Source organism: Mus pahari, chromosome 3, assembly GCF_900095145.1.
Source record: "Mus pahari chromosome 3, PAHARI_EIJ_v1.1, whole genome shotgun sequence".
Classification (NCBI taxonomy): domain Eukaryota; kingdom Metazoa; phylum Chordata; class Mammalia; order Rodentia; family Muridae; genus Mus; species Mus pahari.
The window spans coordinates 19,375,519-19,388,499 of NC_034592.1; the positions used below are offsets into that span (position 1 = coordinate 19,375,519).

General features: G+C 52.2%; 1 protein-coding gene across 1 annotated transcript in view; it reads left to right on the forward strand.

Annotated features, from left to right (window-relative positions):
- Positions 1-412: 412 nt before the first annotated feature.
- Plpp7 (phospholipid phosphatase 7 (inactive)) overlaps positions 413-12,981 on the forward strand; it is a 14,265-nt gene continuing 1,696 nt past the window's right edge. The window contains exon 1 of the mRNA XM_021194572.2: positions 413-1,114. Within this exon, the coding sequence (XP_021050231.1) occupies positions 664-1,114 (451 nt within the window). The 5' untranslated portion in view covers positions 413-663. The remainder of the gene's footprint in view (positions 1,115-12,981) is intronic.

Here is a 12,981-nt window from a genome sequence, read left to right on the forward strand (position 1 = left end):
AGAAGAAGAAGAAGAAGAAGAAGAAGAAGAAGAAGAAGAAGAAGAAGAAGAAGAAGAAGAAGAAGAAGAAGAAGAAGAAGAAGAAGAAGAAAAGAAGGGGATAGTTGACCTAGCCCTTGAGACCCAACCTAGAGTACTCTCGGTGACATCAAAACTCCCTACAGTCCCCGGGATTAAAGTACCCACTGCCCAGCCAGGGGAATAGGAGGGCCTGGCTATGAAGGATTTTCCCTGGTCAAAGTGTAGCTGGGAAAAGCAGGGGTTAACTTAGGGGCCATCTCTGCCAGGGCCAGAGACCAGAACGGGAAGCAAAGGGTGAATCAAGAACAATGAACTACATTTCCCAGAATTCTTCAGAGTCCAAGGACCAGCCATTGGCAGATTTAAATAACCCAGGCCCGAGGCAGCCAGGCCTCAGCTGTGGACTCATCTGCCTGTCCGTGGCTCTATTGGCGCTGGCCCTGTAAGGGTGGGCTCTATTGGCTGCCCAGCTGTCATTGACGTCCTCAACGGAGCCGGGTGGCAGCTGGAGGTAAATAGCCATGTGCAATTCTCCTCTCTATATTTAACAGCTGCTACAGAGAAGGTGGCGGCTCCTGTCTTTTGGGAGAAGGCCCTTGGAACTAGGCTGGGACTGGCCTTCTCATAGTAAGTGAGGTCACCATGCCAGCTTCCCAGAGCCGGGCCCGTGCCAGGGATCGCAACAATGTCCTCAACCGGGCGGAGTTCCTGTCCCTGAACCAGCCCCCCAAGGGGACCCAGGAGCCCAGAAGCTCAGGTAGGAAGGCCTCGGGGCCCTCAACACAGCCCCCACCCTCCAGCGACGGGGCACGGGAGCGTCGCCAGTCACAGCAGCTGCCCGAGGAGGACTGCATGCAGCTGAACCCCTCATTCAAGGGCATCGCCTTCAACTCCCTGCTGGCTATTGACATCTGCATGTCCAAGCGACTGGGGGTGTGTGCCGGCCGAGCTGCATCCTGGGCCAGTGCCCGCTCCATGGTCAAGCTCATTGGCATCACAGGCCACGGCATTCCTTGGATCGGGGGCACCATCCTCTGCCTGGTGAGAAGCAGCACCCTGGCCGGCCAAGAGGTGCTCATGAACCTGCTGCTAGGTGAGTGTGCTCGCGGCCACCTGTCTGTCATCCGGCCTGCCAGGCCTTCTGGGAGTCGGCCCAACCCCTTCCAGGATCAGCAGGCTCTGTGAGAAACCAAGGAACTCGTGTAATGAGGCTAGGCAGAAAGGGTGCCCCAGAAACAGACAAGCCTCTAGTGTGAGGAGGCAATGGCCCCTGCAAATTGGGGGGCAGAGGGCTGGACCATGCAGAGGTCAGCAGGCACCTCTGGGAACCAATTTTCTGTTCAGAGCTGCTGTCCAGGGGCAGAGTACAAAGAGGCCAAGGGCTGAATTTGGGGGCTCTGCTGAGTGACCTAGTGGGATGTCTTGGTCAGGTCATTATTCCTAACCAGTTACAGACAGTACTGAGCTGACCCCAAACTGTCCCCTCTTTCAGGCTCAGCTAGAGACCCTACAAGTTGCCTAGGATTCTTCTAGAGTCTAAAGGTTCAAGGGACCCACCTAAGGTTTCCTATTACCCACTCTGAGCCACTTGGAGCACTAGCCCGCTCCTCCCCCTGGAGTGCCTTTGAAGAAAGGAGCCTGGTTGTCAGTTTCCTTTGCCAAAGTCATTGCCACTAGCCCTCCAAACCAACACTGCCATGTGCCAGTGGCCATGTGGTACCCATGTGGAACGGAAGACAAGCCATCCCTTCTACCTAGAGATGGTACCCAGCCCCCACCCCACTCATCCTCCTAGCACCTGCTGGTCCCTAGGGTCCTCTGGGAGCCTTTGCTCATCCCTGGGGAACACAGGCAAAGCCAGCTCCTCCAGTTCTGGGGAGTTTCAGTGAAAACCCTCATGCCCCTACACCCACTTTCAAAGCATCTAGTGCCCAAGCGCCACGTGGGTTCAACCCAGGAGGGAGAAGCTATCACAGTCTTGATGAGCAGGTGGCCAGGTCCGCCCCCACCCAAGGTCCTTACTCTGATGCCTGTGCCATCAACTCTGTTACTGTTTTTCCCCCAGCTTGTCCCATGAGGCTGCTGTCCCTGACACTCCCATCTGACAGATTAGGAAACTGAGGTGCCAGTATATCAAACAGCCTATGCAACCTCAGAGTCTGGAGTTTCTGACAGCCCCAACTGTCATACAAACCACTGCCTTCCAGGGCCCGATTCAGAGCTGGGGGCGGGGTCGGGAGTGGGGGGAGTCCTGGAGACAACAGGTGGCCAAGGTGCTGGGACAGAAGCTTCTAGAACAGAGCCTGTTCTGGTTATGTGAATCTTCCCCTATGCCCAAGATATAGATTCACTGAGAACTGAGACTCAGGAAGCCTGCGTGAGGAATCAGGTTCCCTCATGTGAGTGGATAGGGTAGGAAAGTGTTGCCCCAACCCTACCTGCCCCTTCCTGCCTCCTCCCTGTGCTCACAGTGGCAACAGTGAACCAAACATTTACTAGGAACCATGCTGTTCTGTCTGACCAACAGTGTAACACCCCTTCCAGAGGGCTGGGGCAAGGAACTGCCCCAGGGTATACAGTGGTGGGAGCTGGGTTAGTACTGAGCACAACTCCAATCTTGCTCAGCGTTATCCTGAGGAGGGGGAGGCGGGGTCTCACCTCTTGCTGTTCAGTGATCCCTACAAAGTAAGGCTCAGAGAAGGGGCGGCCTGGTCTCAGTCTTCCAGTGAACAGCCTCTCCCACAGGGGGTGAACTCCCCGTGGTGAGAGTGTATGCAAGCAGATGATGACCAAGCGAAATATCCACACCTTAACCCACGTCTCACCCAGATTCGCTCGCCTCAACAAACGCTTCTCTCCCCAGATGCGGAAGCTTTGTAAGTCACTTATTAAAACAGTGTTTCTAGACCCTTCCAGGAACCACATTTGAGAGTGGGACTCAAGATGCCCCCCTCTTGAATAAGAGCAGCAGTGCCTTTTGACTGTTTAAGAACATCCTCACTGAACTTTGTTATAAACCAAATGATGTGCCATACACGTGCCTATTTTATGACACAGTAGACCTTCCTAGTGACTGTGGAAAGGAAATGTCACTGTGCCCATTGTACAGAAGGGAAAGCTGATGCTTAGGAGGATCAAGGGACTTGTCCACCATGACTGGTCCAGGAGCCGAGCCCTCTAGCTAGAACCTTTGCCGACTCTGTCACTGTGGGTCTATAGGTCACTGTCACAGGAGTAGCCACTCGCACAGGCTGTGTGGAGAAGGCAGGGTTAGCTCTGGGGCCATGGTGCCTCTGTGGAGTGTGGTGTCCAGCACTTTAACTTAGTGGGAGAAGAATGTGACAAAAAACAGGATGTTAAGCTGGGGCTCAGCTTTTTATGTAGTGTGTGCAAAGCCACAGGTCCCGTGCTCAGCACATTGAGCAGCTGTGGTGGTTTGTGCCCAAATCTTAGCCCTCAGGAGACAGAGGCAAGAAGATCAGATGTTTAAAGCCACCACTGGTGTCTCAGTTAGGGTCATACTGCTGTGAAGAGACACCATGACCAAGGCAACTCTTATAAAGGACATTTAATTGGGGCTGACTTACAAGTTCAGAGGTTCATTTTATTCCATTACCACCAAGACAGAAGCATGGTAGCACCCAGGCAGGCATGGTGCAGGAGCAGCTGAGAGTTCTACATCTTCATCTGAAGGCTGCTAGCAGAATAGTCACTTCCAGGTAGCTAGGATGAAGGTCTTAAAGCCCATGCCCACAATGACACACCTATACCAACAAGGCCACACCTTCTAGTAGTGCCCGTCCCCGGGTCAAGCATATACAAACCATTACAGTTGGCTACGTAGTTCGAAGCTACCCTCCCTGCCTCGTGCCTCCCAAGTGCTGAGATTAAATGTGTGGGCACCACTACGAGCCGGCTGTGCCACAAGCTTTTCACCCCAGCATTCAAAAGGCAGAGGCAGGTGGGTCTCCGTGAGTTCCAGGCCAGCCTGGTCTACAGAGTGGGATCCTGTCTCCAAAAACCAAACCCAACAAAATAGCCAGTAGGCCTTGTCCCCACCATCCAAGCCTCACCTGCTAGTAGGATCCCCAGTCACCTGGGGTACTGTCAGCCCTGGACTTTGTCTGCCATCTCTGGCCCTTACTTACTGTGAGGACTTGATTAAGTCAGTTCCCAACCACAGGTCTGGGGTGGAGATTTGAAGGAACCCGGTAAAGCCCAATGACTGGTGTCACTATTGCAGGAACTGCAGGTCCTGGAGGCCTCTGTCCAGTTCAGCCCACACCCAGAGCACAGGGCATCTGACCAGTGCCCAGGGAACATTCTGGGCTGAGAGACGAGGTCTCATACCTACAGCCAGGACCCCGAGAAGCAGAAGGAAGGCAGTAGAAAATGGCAGCTGGGCCTCAGAAGGCCAGAACGGTCCCCAGAACTCTACCCTCCCTGCCTTGTGCCCGAGACTCCAGAGAGCCTAGCCAGAGCCATCTTAGCAGCTGAGGAAAGCTTACCTGAGCACATACCCCAGGGCCTGCTGTGGCCCCAGGCAAGTGCCTTCAGCTCTTAGTGTCTCAGTTTCCTTATCTGTCAAATGGGTCATTAGGACACTTGAAGGAAGTATCTTCCTTCAAGTAACTTCCTACATGAGTTTGGCATGTGCTAAGCCTGGGAGCACTTAAGTGGCCATGACTCTCACAATGGTAGCTTCATCACCATCACTAGGCCACCAGGTCATCTGTGTCCTAGATGCCAGGGCAGTGACACCAACACCTTTGCTAAGCACTTGACTGGGCTTGATGGCTCTCCAGGGAGCCAGGTGATAGGTGACTGGGCCTGTCCCTGCTCACCGTGTGTCCTTTCCTTGAGAGCCTGTCTCAGGTAGGAAGTGGCTCATGCCGTGTTACCATGATCCAGATCCTTATTTTATTTATTTATTTTTATTTTATGTGCATTGATGTGTTCCCTGCATGCTTTTCTGTGTGAGGGCATCAGATCCCCTGGAACTGGAGTTACAGACAACAGTGAGCTGCCATGTGGGTGCAGGTCCTCTGGAAGAGCAGCCAGTGCTCTTAACTGCTGAGCCATCTCTCCAGCCCCTAACCTGAGTCCTTGAGTGAGACTTTGCTGACTATGAATATGACATTGTGTGCACAAGTGTCTCAGTCATTGTTCTATTGCTGTGAAGAGACACCGTCGGGGCTGGCTTACAGTGTCAGGGGTTTAACCCCATGGTCCCTGTGACAGGAAGCAGAGGGACACACAGACAGGAATAAGAGGCTTCTACATCTGGATGCTCAGGCAGCAGGAAGGCAGAGAGAGACTCTGGGTTTGGCTTGGGCTTTTTATACCTCAAAGCCCACCCTCAGTTACACACTTCCTCCAACAAGGCCACACCTCCTAATCCTTTCAAATGGAGCCACTCCCTAAATATTCCGGTATATGACCAGATGGGGGCCATTCTTATGAAAGCCACCACTCTGGTGCACCTGCATTGCAGAGATCAGAGGACAACCTCCAGTGCTGTTTCCCAAGGTCACCTCTCCTCCTCTTCCTCCTCATTCTATTTATTTATGTATTATTTATTCTCAAGGCAGGGTTTCTCTGTGCATCTCCGGCTGTCCTGAAACTCACTCTGTAGACCAGGCTGACCTCAAACTCAGAGATCAGCCCACCTCTGCCTCTGAAGTGCTGGGATTAAAGGTGTGCACCACCACAGCCTGTCCCTTCTTCATTCTTTAAAACAGTCTCCCTCACCTAAAACTCATGGCTAGGCTAGCCTCCTGCTGGTGAGCTCAGCGCTCTGCCTGTCTCTTCCATTCCAGTGGGGAGATTCCAGGCGCTCACCATCACACCTGGCTTTTACATGGCTACTGAAGCTCTCACTCAGTGTTTGCACATCAAGCACATAACTGGCTAAGCCATCGTCCAGCTCCAAACATGACATTAAACTTTTTTTTTTTTTATCGCTGCGTTGTGGTAGCTTATGTCTTTCAGGTAGAGGTGGGCTGATCTTTGTAAGTTTGAGGCCAGCCTGGTCTACAGAGCTCAAAAACAAAGCAAAACAAAACAAAACGTGTGTATGTATGTGTGTGTGTGTGTGTGTGTGTATGTAAGTGTATACACACACAGAGTTACATTTATTTACTTTATTTGCATGTGTGTGTGAGAGGTCATTTTGGTATGTTGTGGATGTACAATTCAATGCCTGAAGCACATCTTCATCACTGTGAAATTATCAATGTCATCTACCTGCAGGACCTTTTCACCTGCCCCAGCTGAAGTTCTGTCTCCATTACATACAACTCCGTACCCATCCCACACCCCCCAGCCCTCAGCAGCAGCCATCTCTTTCCTGTCTATGAGTGGACTTCCATGGCATATGTCTTTCGATGACCAACTCATTTCTCTTAGTGTAAAGTCCTCAGGGTTTATTCTGATATATCAATGTGTGAGCCTCATCTTTCTTTTAAAAACTTTTCAAGCCAGGCAGTGGTGGCCCATGCCTTTAATCCCCCAGTACTTGGGAGGCAGAGGCAGGCAGATTTCTGAGTTTGAGGCCAGCCTGGTTTACAAAGTGGGTACCAGGACAGCCAGGGCTACACTGACTCGAAAAACCCTCTCTCAAAAAATCAAAACAAAAAAACAAACAAAAAAACCAAAATCAAAATGTTTTCGATAGCATTTATTTGAGGGGGTGGAGTATGTGCCACAGTGTGGCTGGGTGGCAGTCAGAGGCTAACCTGTGGTAATGTGGGTCCTGGGAATCGAACTCAGGACATCAGGCTTGGTGCCTTTATCCACTAAGCAATCTCAACAGCCTGACTTTCTTCCTTTTTCCGGCTCGATAGTATTGCACTGTGCAAATGGAGCCCGTTCGAGTTTATCCATCATCCAGCGATACATTCTCCACTCTGGGTGCTGGGATCAGAGGTGTGTGCATCTCAGGCTCCACTCCTGGCTCTCTTGGCTGCTCGGAAGTTGATGCTGGGCCACCGAGGAACTGTGTTTACAGAGGATGGGAAGATCTTCCTATGTTTTTCACAGTGACTGAATGTGAACACCTTCCCCTGGCTGCCCACAAGCATCCCAGACTCTCTACACACGCACTCACAACACTTTATTATTATTGTTGTTTGTTTTGTTTTGTTTTGTTTTGTTTGTTTTAGGCTAGCATACAAATGAGTTTCACCATGACCAGCACTTATTATCTGTTGGGTTGTTTTGGTTCATGTTATTTGGTTGGAACTTTTGAGACAGGATCTTATGTCGCTCAGAATGGCCTCAAACTCACTACGTAGCTGGGTCCCAAGCGCTGGGTTACAGTTATGCACCTCCAGGACCCTCGTTTGTTTGTTTGAGACAGGCCCAGGCTGGCCTCAAGCTAATCGTCCTTCCCTCCCAAATGTGCATGCATGTTTGCAAGAGTGCATGCATGGGTGCGTGCCTGTGTGGAGAGGCCCCTCTGGAATCTTCCTCAGCTGCTCCGCATCTCATTATTTCAAAATCAGCGTCATTGGTCTTTGATTTAGTTAGTCTGGCAGGTCAGTGAGCTCCCAGGATCCACTGGTCTCCATCCCCTGTTGCCAGGTTACAGAGGCATGCTGCCACACCTGACTTTATGGGTGTGCTGGGGACTAAACTCAGATCCTGAGCATGTACGGCAGGTACTCTACCGTCTGAGCCATCCCAGAAGCCCCCAGAGGGAACTTTTCAAAGACAAAAATAAATAGGATTAAGCAGAAATTTGAGAGAATGATCCTGAGCTACAGTGATTAGCCCCCGCAACAGCATTCACTTGCTGGGCACATGTCCTGAAAGAAATGCTTTGGTAAGGCTATGGTGGTCTTGATGCCACCTTGTGTGACATAGGTCACAAAGAAAGTGGGCCTGTCCTTTAGTCCTTCCCCAAGAGTAGCCTGTTTGTGTTTTGGGCACCACGTCTCTGGCTCTTCCCTGCACATACCAACATACAGCATGTGCCCTGTTGTGTTTGACGCGAGTAGCCTCTGCTCTCTGGAGCCTGTGCAGCTGTATGGTCCATCTTTGCCATCCTCACTCCCCTCCCCCACCCCATGTCCTTTTATGCTGAGAACAGGGGATGACGCCTCCTCAGCCTTGAGCCACCCACTTAGGCAACTCTGCAGAAGACATGTCTGTCACCTCTCCTACCTCCTGCCCACCAGCTCTAGCTCTTGGGGACAACTTAAGGGACAACTTCTTAAAAGACTATGTGCCTTGCCCGACTGAAGGATATTTAGACTGATTTCAAATCCTCAATTGGGTACGCGTCTGCCTCCAAAGGTGGGATGCCAGTTTATATCATCTTAGGGATATTATGTGGCACCTAGACTCCTGGGGGGCTTTGCCCACCCCAAGTCTGGGTCAGGGTTTTGACATGTGATAGAAAGGAATTCACCATACAGGACAGTCACACAATCTGTAGGTTCATTCTGGGACCTGCTCCCAGTGGCACAAGCTACTCAGCCAAGCTGGTACCCTGGGGCTTTGTGCCCTGGGTTCTGATGGTCTCCCTAGAGCCAGATTTGTGTGTGAATTCCTCAGGTGAGAAAGCAGAGGCTCCGGGATGTTCACTGTGAAGAGCCACTTGAGTCAGGAAAGTGGAGGGCAGACCAGACCCACCCAACAGCAGGCTGGCACGGCATGAGGGTGGAGGGGACTCATGAGAGACAGGAGAACTGATGACTGGGTGTGCACACCCACAGCCACTGCCACACATGCACATGAGACGGCAGAGCAGGGAACTCAAAGCCAAAGACCAGGCCCACCCCAGCCTCCCACTGTGTCCCCCCCAACCTGTCTGCTTCATGAATGCTCCCCAGGGAGGTCAACGTTTTTTAGAATGTTGCTTTGACTTTTTAAGAATAACTTTTTGCAAATGCGGAGATTTTATATATATATATATATATATATAATAAAAATGTCATTTGAACCTTTTGAAGTACACACTGTTCGTTGGCATTAAACACTACTGTGCAATGACAGATGTCGCTGCAGTATATCCCCAGAAGTTCATCCTCTTACAAAATTGGAATTCTGCCCCATGGAATCCTAGCTCTCCACTGCAGTTGCTCCCAGCCCCACCACACCCAACTCTGCTTCTGTGTCTGGGAACTCAACTGCTCCAGGTCCCTCACGCAAGGAATTCTATGGTATTTCCTATTTTGTAAAAATAACTAGGGGTGGGGGCAGGGTCTCTTGTAGCCCAGGCTGGCCTTAATCTCACTATGTAGCCAGGCATGGCCTTGAACTTCTAATCGTCCCACCTCGACCATGCTGAGGACTGAACCCAGGGCTCCGTGTGCGCTTGGCAGGGCATTCCACTAATCTACATCCCCAGCCGAAAATAACCTGAAGACCATGTATACAAATTACATGCCCACTGGGGCGGGGGAGTGAGTTCAGAGAGACAATGTAAAATCCACCATCCATCGCCCCCACCTGCCCACACTACCTCTGCTCAGTGAGAAGCCCTGACACCAGGCAAGCTAGCACCTCACAGGCTAGTCTTTCTAGACACAGCCTCCATCACTCATGTTATGGTGTAACTGTAAATCCTGTCTTGTAGTTGGCCTTTTCCCTTAGTGTACCCGCCCCACACCTCTCCCTTGGTGGCTATAAATACACGGCAACGGCAGCCTTGTCATCTGCGGTGGCTGCTGGGCACTCATTGTCTAGACTCAGTCATGCACGGTGCTTTGTATCTGTCTGGCCTTGAAGGGCACTGGGTCACTGTACGGTTCTCAGAGTTCTGAGTCACAACACTGCAGTGGGCATCCTTAAGCAGGAGTTAGGTGCATACCCCATCTCTTCTCAAGGAGGCAGCCCTGAGAAACAGAAGCTTGGGGTCCAGGCAAGCAAGGTCCCCGCAGAAACCAGACCTATTAACATGCACTCCCCAGTAGCTATAGAATGCTGGCTTTTGCTTCCCAGAGCCGGAATGGGAATCAGAGGCCACCTCAGCGAGGGACTTTAACCCACAAGTCTGGTCCTGTCAGTTAAGGACCTATCTCTGCTCCTTGCTGGCCAACACCCCCACCCCCACTCACACCCTGTGTCACTGCCCAAGTCCTGCAGAGGGGCAGGTGAGCTGCAGGGTTCTGCGTCACACTGCAGTGAGCATCCTTCACCAGGTCTCAGAGGCACACTCCGGGGCCACCTTCAAGGCACTAACAGCCTGAACCCCAAAGGGAGCATGTGAGGTCCTCCCATCTCCTTGATTCGCAGCCAACAGTAGGCCTGGCTCGGCCTTCCTCTAGGGTTTCCCAGCCCTCTAGTTTCCTGGCCACCACAGGCCCAGAGGGCTGCTGAGCTGGAGAGACCACTGCAGGCTCAGAGGAAGTGAGACTCAACAGAGCCTTCTCGGTCCCTGGCTGTGGCCCCAGGCGCTCTTGTTGTCACTGCCTGAGGGCCAGCCCTCAGAACAGGGTCCATGTTGCTCCCTATGGTATGAACAAGGGATGGGAGCCAGGAGGAGATGGCATAGTTCATGTCGTCTGCAAATGGCAATTTTGAATCTGGTCTCTTTCCCTGGGTCCTGCAGCTCAGCTGCTGCCCTGCTGGACCACAGTACATGGAGGCCCAAAGAGTAAAGTGACCTTTTCAAGCCCACACAAATCAAAGGCAGACAGCTTCCTCCAGCTCTCCTCCTGAGCCTCCTCCCAAGTGGGAGGCTCCTTACCCCACCCTGATCTAAGTGAGGTATCCCTTAGCAAACCCCAGGCAAGCAAGCTGGCTTCTCAGGGCCTCCAGGGATGGCAACCTTTGTTTCCATTTCTGGCTCCAGATTAAGGAACAAGAATAGCCACACCCAGGCTGGCCAGCCGGAGGAAGCGGGGAGAGTTGTCCTAGCCTGTGCATTGAAAAGGCAGCCCCACAGCTTCCTCACAGCCCTGTAGGCAGCTGCTATCTACCCAGGCACTTGCCCGAAGGCTGAAATAACACTGCTCTGTGCAACCATTTGGTGACTGTCCATCTCCCCCTCGGCTGTAAGGAGCTTGACCACCCAGGTCTAGCACACACCTGTCCATCTCCAGAACCACCTCTACCCGGGATTTTGGGTGTGGAGGCCAATAGCTGTTCCAACTTGCTTGCTGTGTCTTGCGAGACAAGGTCTCATCATGTAGCCCAGGCTGGTCTCAAATTCATTATCCACCTGCCTCAACCTACAGAGGGCTAAGATAACAGGCGTGCGTTACTACATCTAGTCCTACACCATCAAACCCCCTCCCCCATATGCTGGGGATGGAAGCTGAGTTCCTGTACATGACAAACCCATTCTCTATCACTGAGCTGCACACTAGCTCTGGCCTTTCCTATTCCTGTGAAAGTGATGGATGAGAGCCCAGCCATTGCCATGCACTGAGGGGTTTTAGAGCCAGGATCCTGGCAAGGTATCCTCCAGTAATGGTCACTACCATACCCAACCCTCTGATGGGCCAGGCTTTTGAGGCAGGAACTTTCTGGCTTTGCACAGAGTGCTGTAGGTCCTAGGACTTCCTAAGTCCTTTGTCCAACACCACTAGTCACCTTTGCAGGCACATACTGTCCCTCCTCAGAGAGATATGATCTCCACCTCCCAGGTGGGGACAGCTAGGTGACTTATTCTAAGTCATGCAATCACAGTGGCTATACCTCACTGCTGGTTTGTCTGCAGCTGTCTAATGCCAGCCTGGCTCCAGAGCAGAAAGCTGTGAGCTACAGGCTTCCTTGAGGCTGGGGAGGATTTGCCTTGCCCTACACTGGCAGTCTGGAAGTCACTTTGACTAGTCAGCCAGTGGAGCTGGGCCCTGGCATGCTGCCATCCTCTGGTGGCCCAAATAGGCAGAGCAGCCCACCAAAGCCACACAGGCTGGCCTCGAACTCAGAAATCTGCCTGCCTCTGCCTCCCAAGTGCTAGGATTAAAGGTGTGTGCCACCACTGCCCAGCTCTCCAAACTTCTAAAATGGGAAAAGAGCCCAACCTGCAAGCCAAGTTTCCAGTCAGTGATTCAACTAACGTTTGGAGACCGCCACCCTGTGTGGGGCCAAGTGACAAGCCTCGGAACAGGCTCACCATCATGAGAAGTAGCCACTGCACAAGAGCTCACAGAGCCCGGGTCCAACCTGTCTGTGAGGACAGGGTGAGCCTCCCAGAGGCCTGAAGAAAAGGCGGTGGGTGGGGAAGGAGCAGAACATTCCAGAAAGAAGGAGAGACAAATGAGAAGGTGAGGTGCTATGTGTGGCCTGGCAGCTGTGGAGGGCAGTTTAGTGGTGCACAAAGGAGCCAGGTGTGTGACACACGCCTGTAATCCCAGCACTTGGAGGGCAGAGGCAGGATCTCTGTGAGTTCAGAGCTAGCCTGCTCTACTGGGTGCACATCACAAATGCCACTGGCTTCTGTGTTCACACACCGCGGAGTGTGTGTTTATGACTTGCATTTCAGCTTCATAAGAAACCGTTGTGCTCTGACAACAGGGGAACCTTCACTGACATACTTTGAAAATATTTCTATAGCCCAGGCCCCATATCTCAGCCCTGGATCCTGCAGGTACCCGGAGTTGCTCATGGCATCATCACTAGGGAACAGAGAAGAGTGAAATAAGATGTCAGAGGTCAGGGATGCACTGCAGAGATAGTTCAGTGGGTAAGAGCACGTGTTATACATGCAAGAGGACCTAAGTTCAAGTCCCCGGCACCCACAGGGCATGCCCATGTACAGATGCCTGTAGTTCCGGCACTGTATGGGGCAGAGACAGGAAGATTGTTAAGGTTTCCTGGCTTTCAGCCCAGCCACAGGTTCAACTAAAGACCCTGTCTCAAAAAATAAGGTAGAGCTGGGCGTGGTGGCGCACGCCTTTAATTCCGGCACTCAGGAGGCAGAGGCAGGTGGATTTCTGAGTTCAAGGCCAGCCTGGTCTACAGAGTGAGTTCCAGGATGGCCAGGGCTACACAGAGAAACCCTGT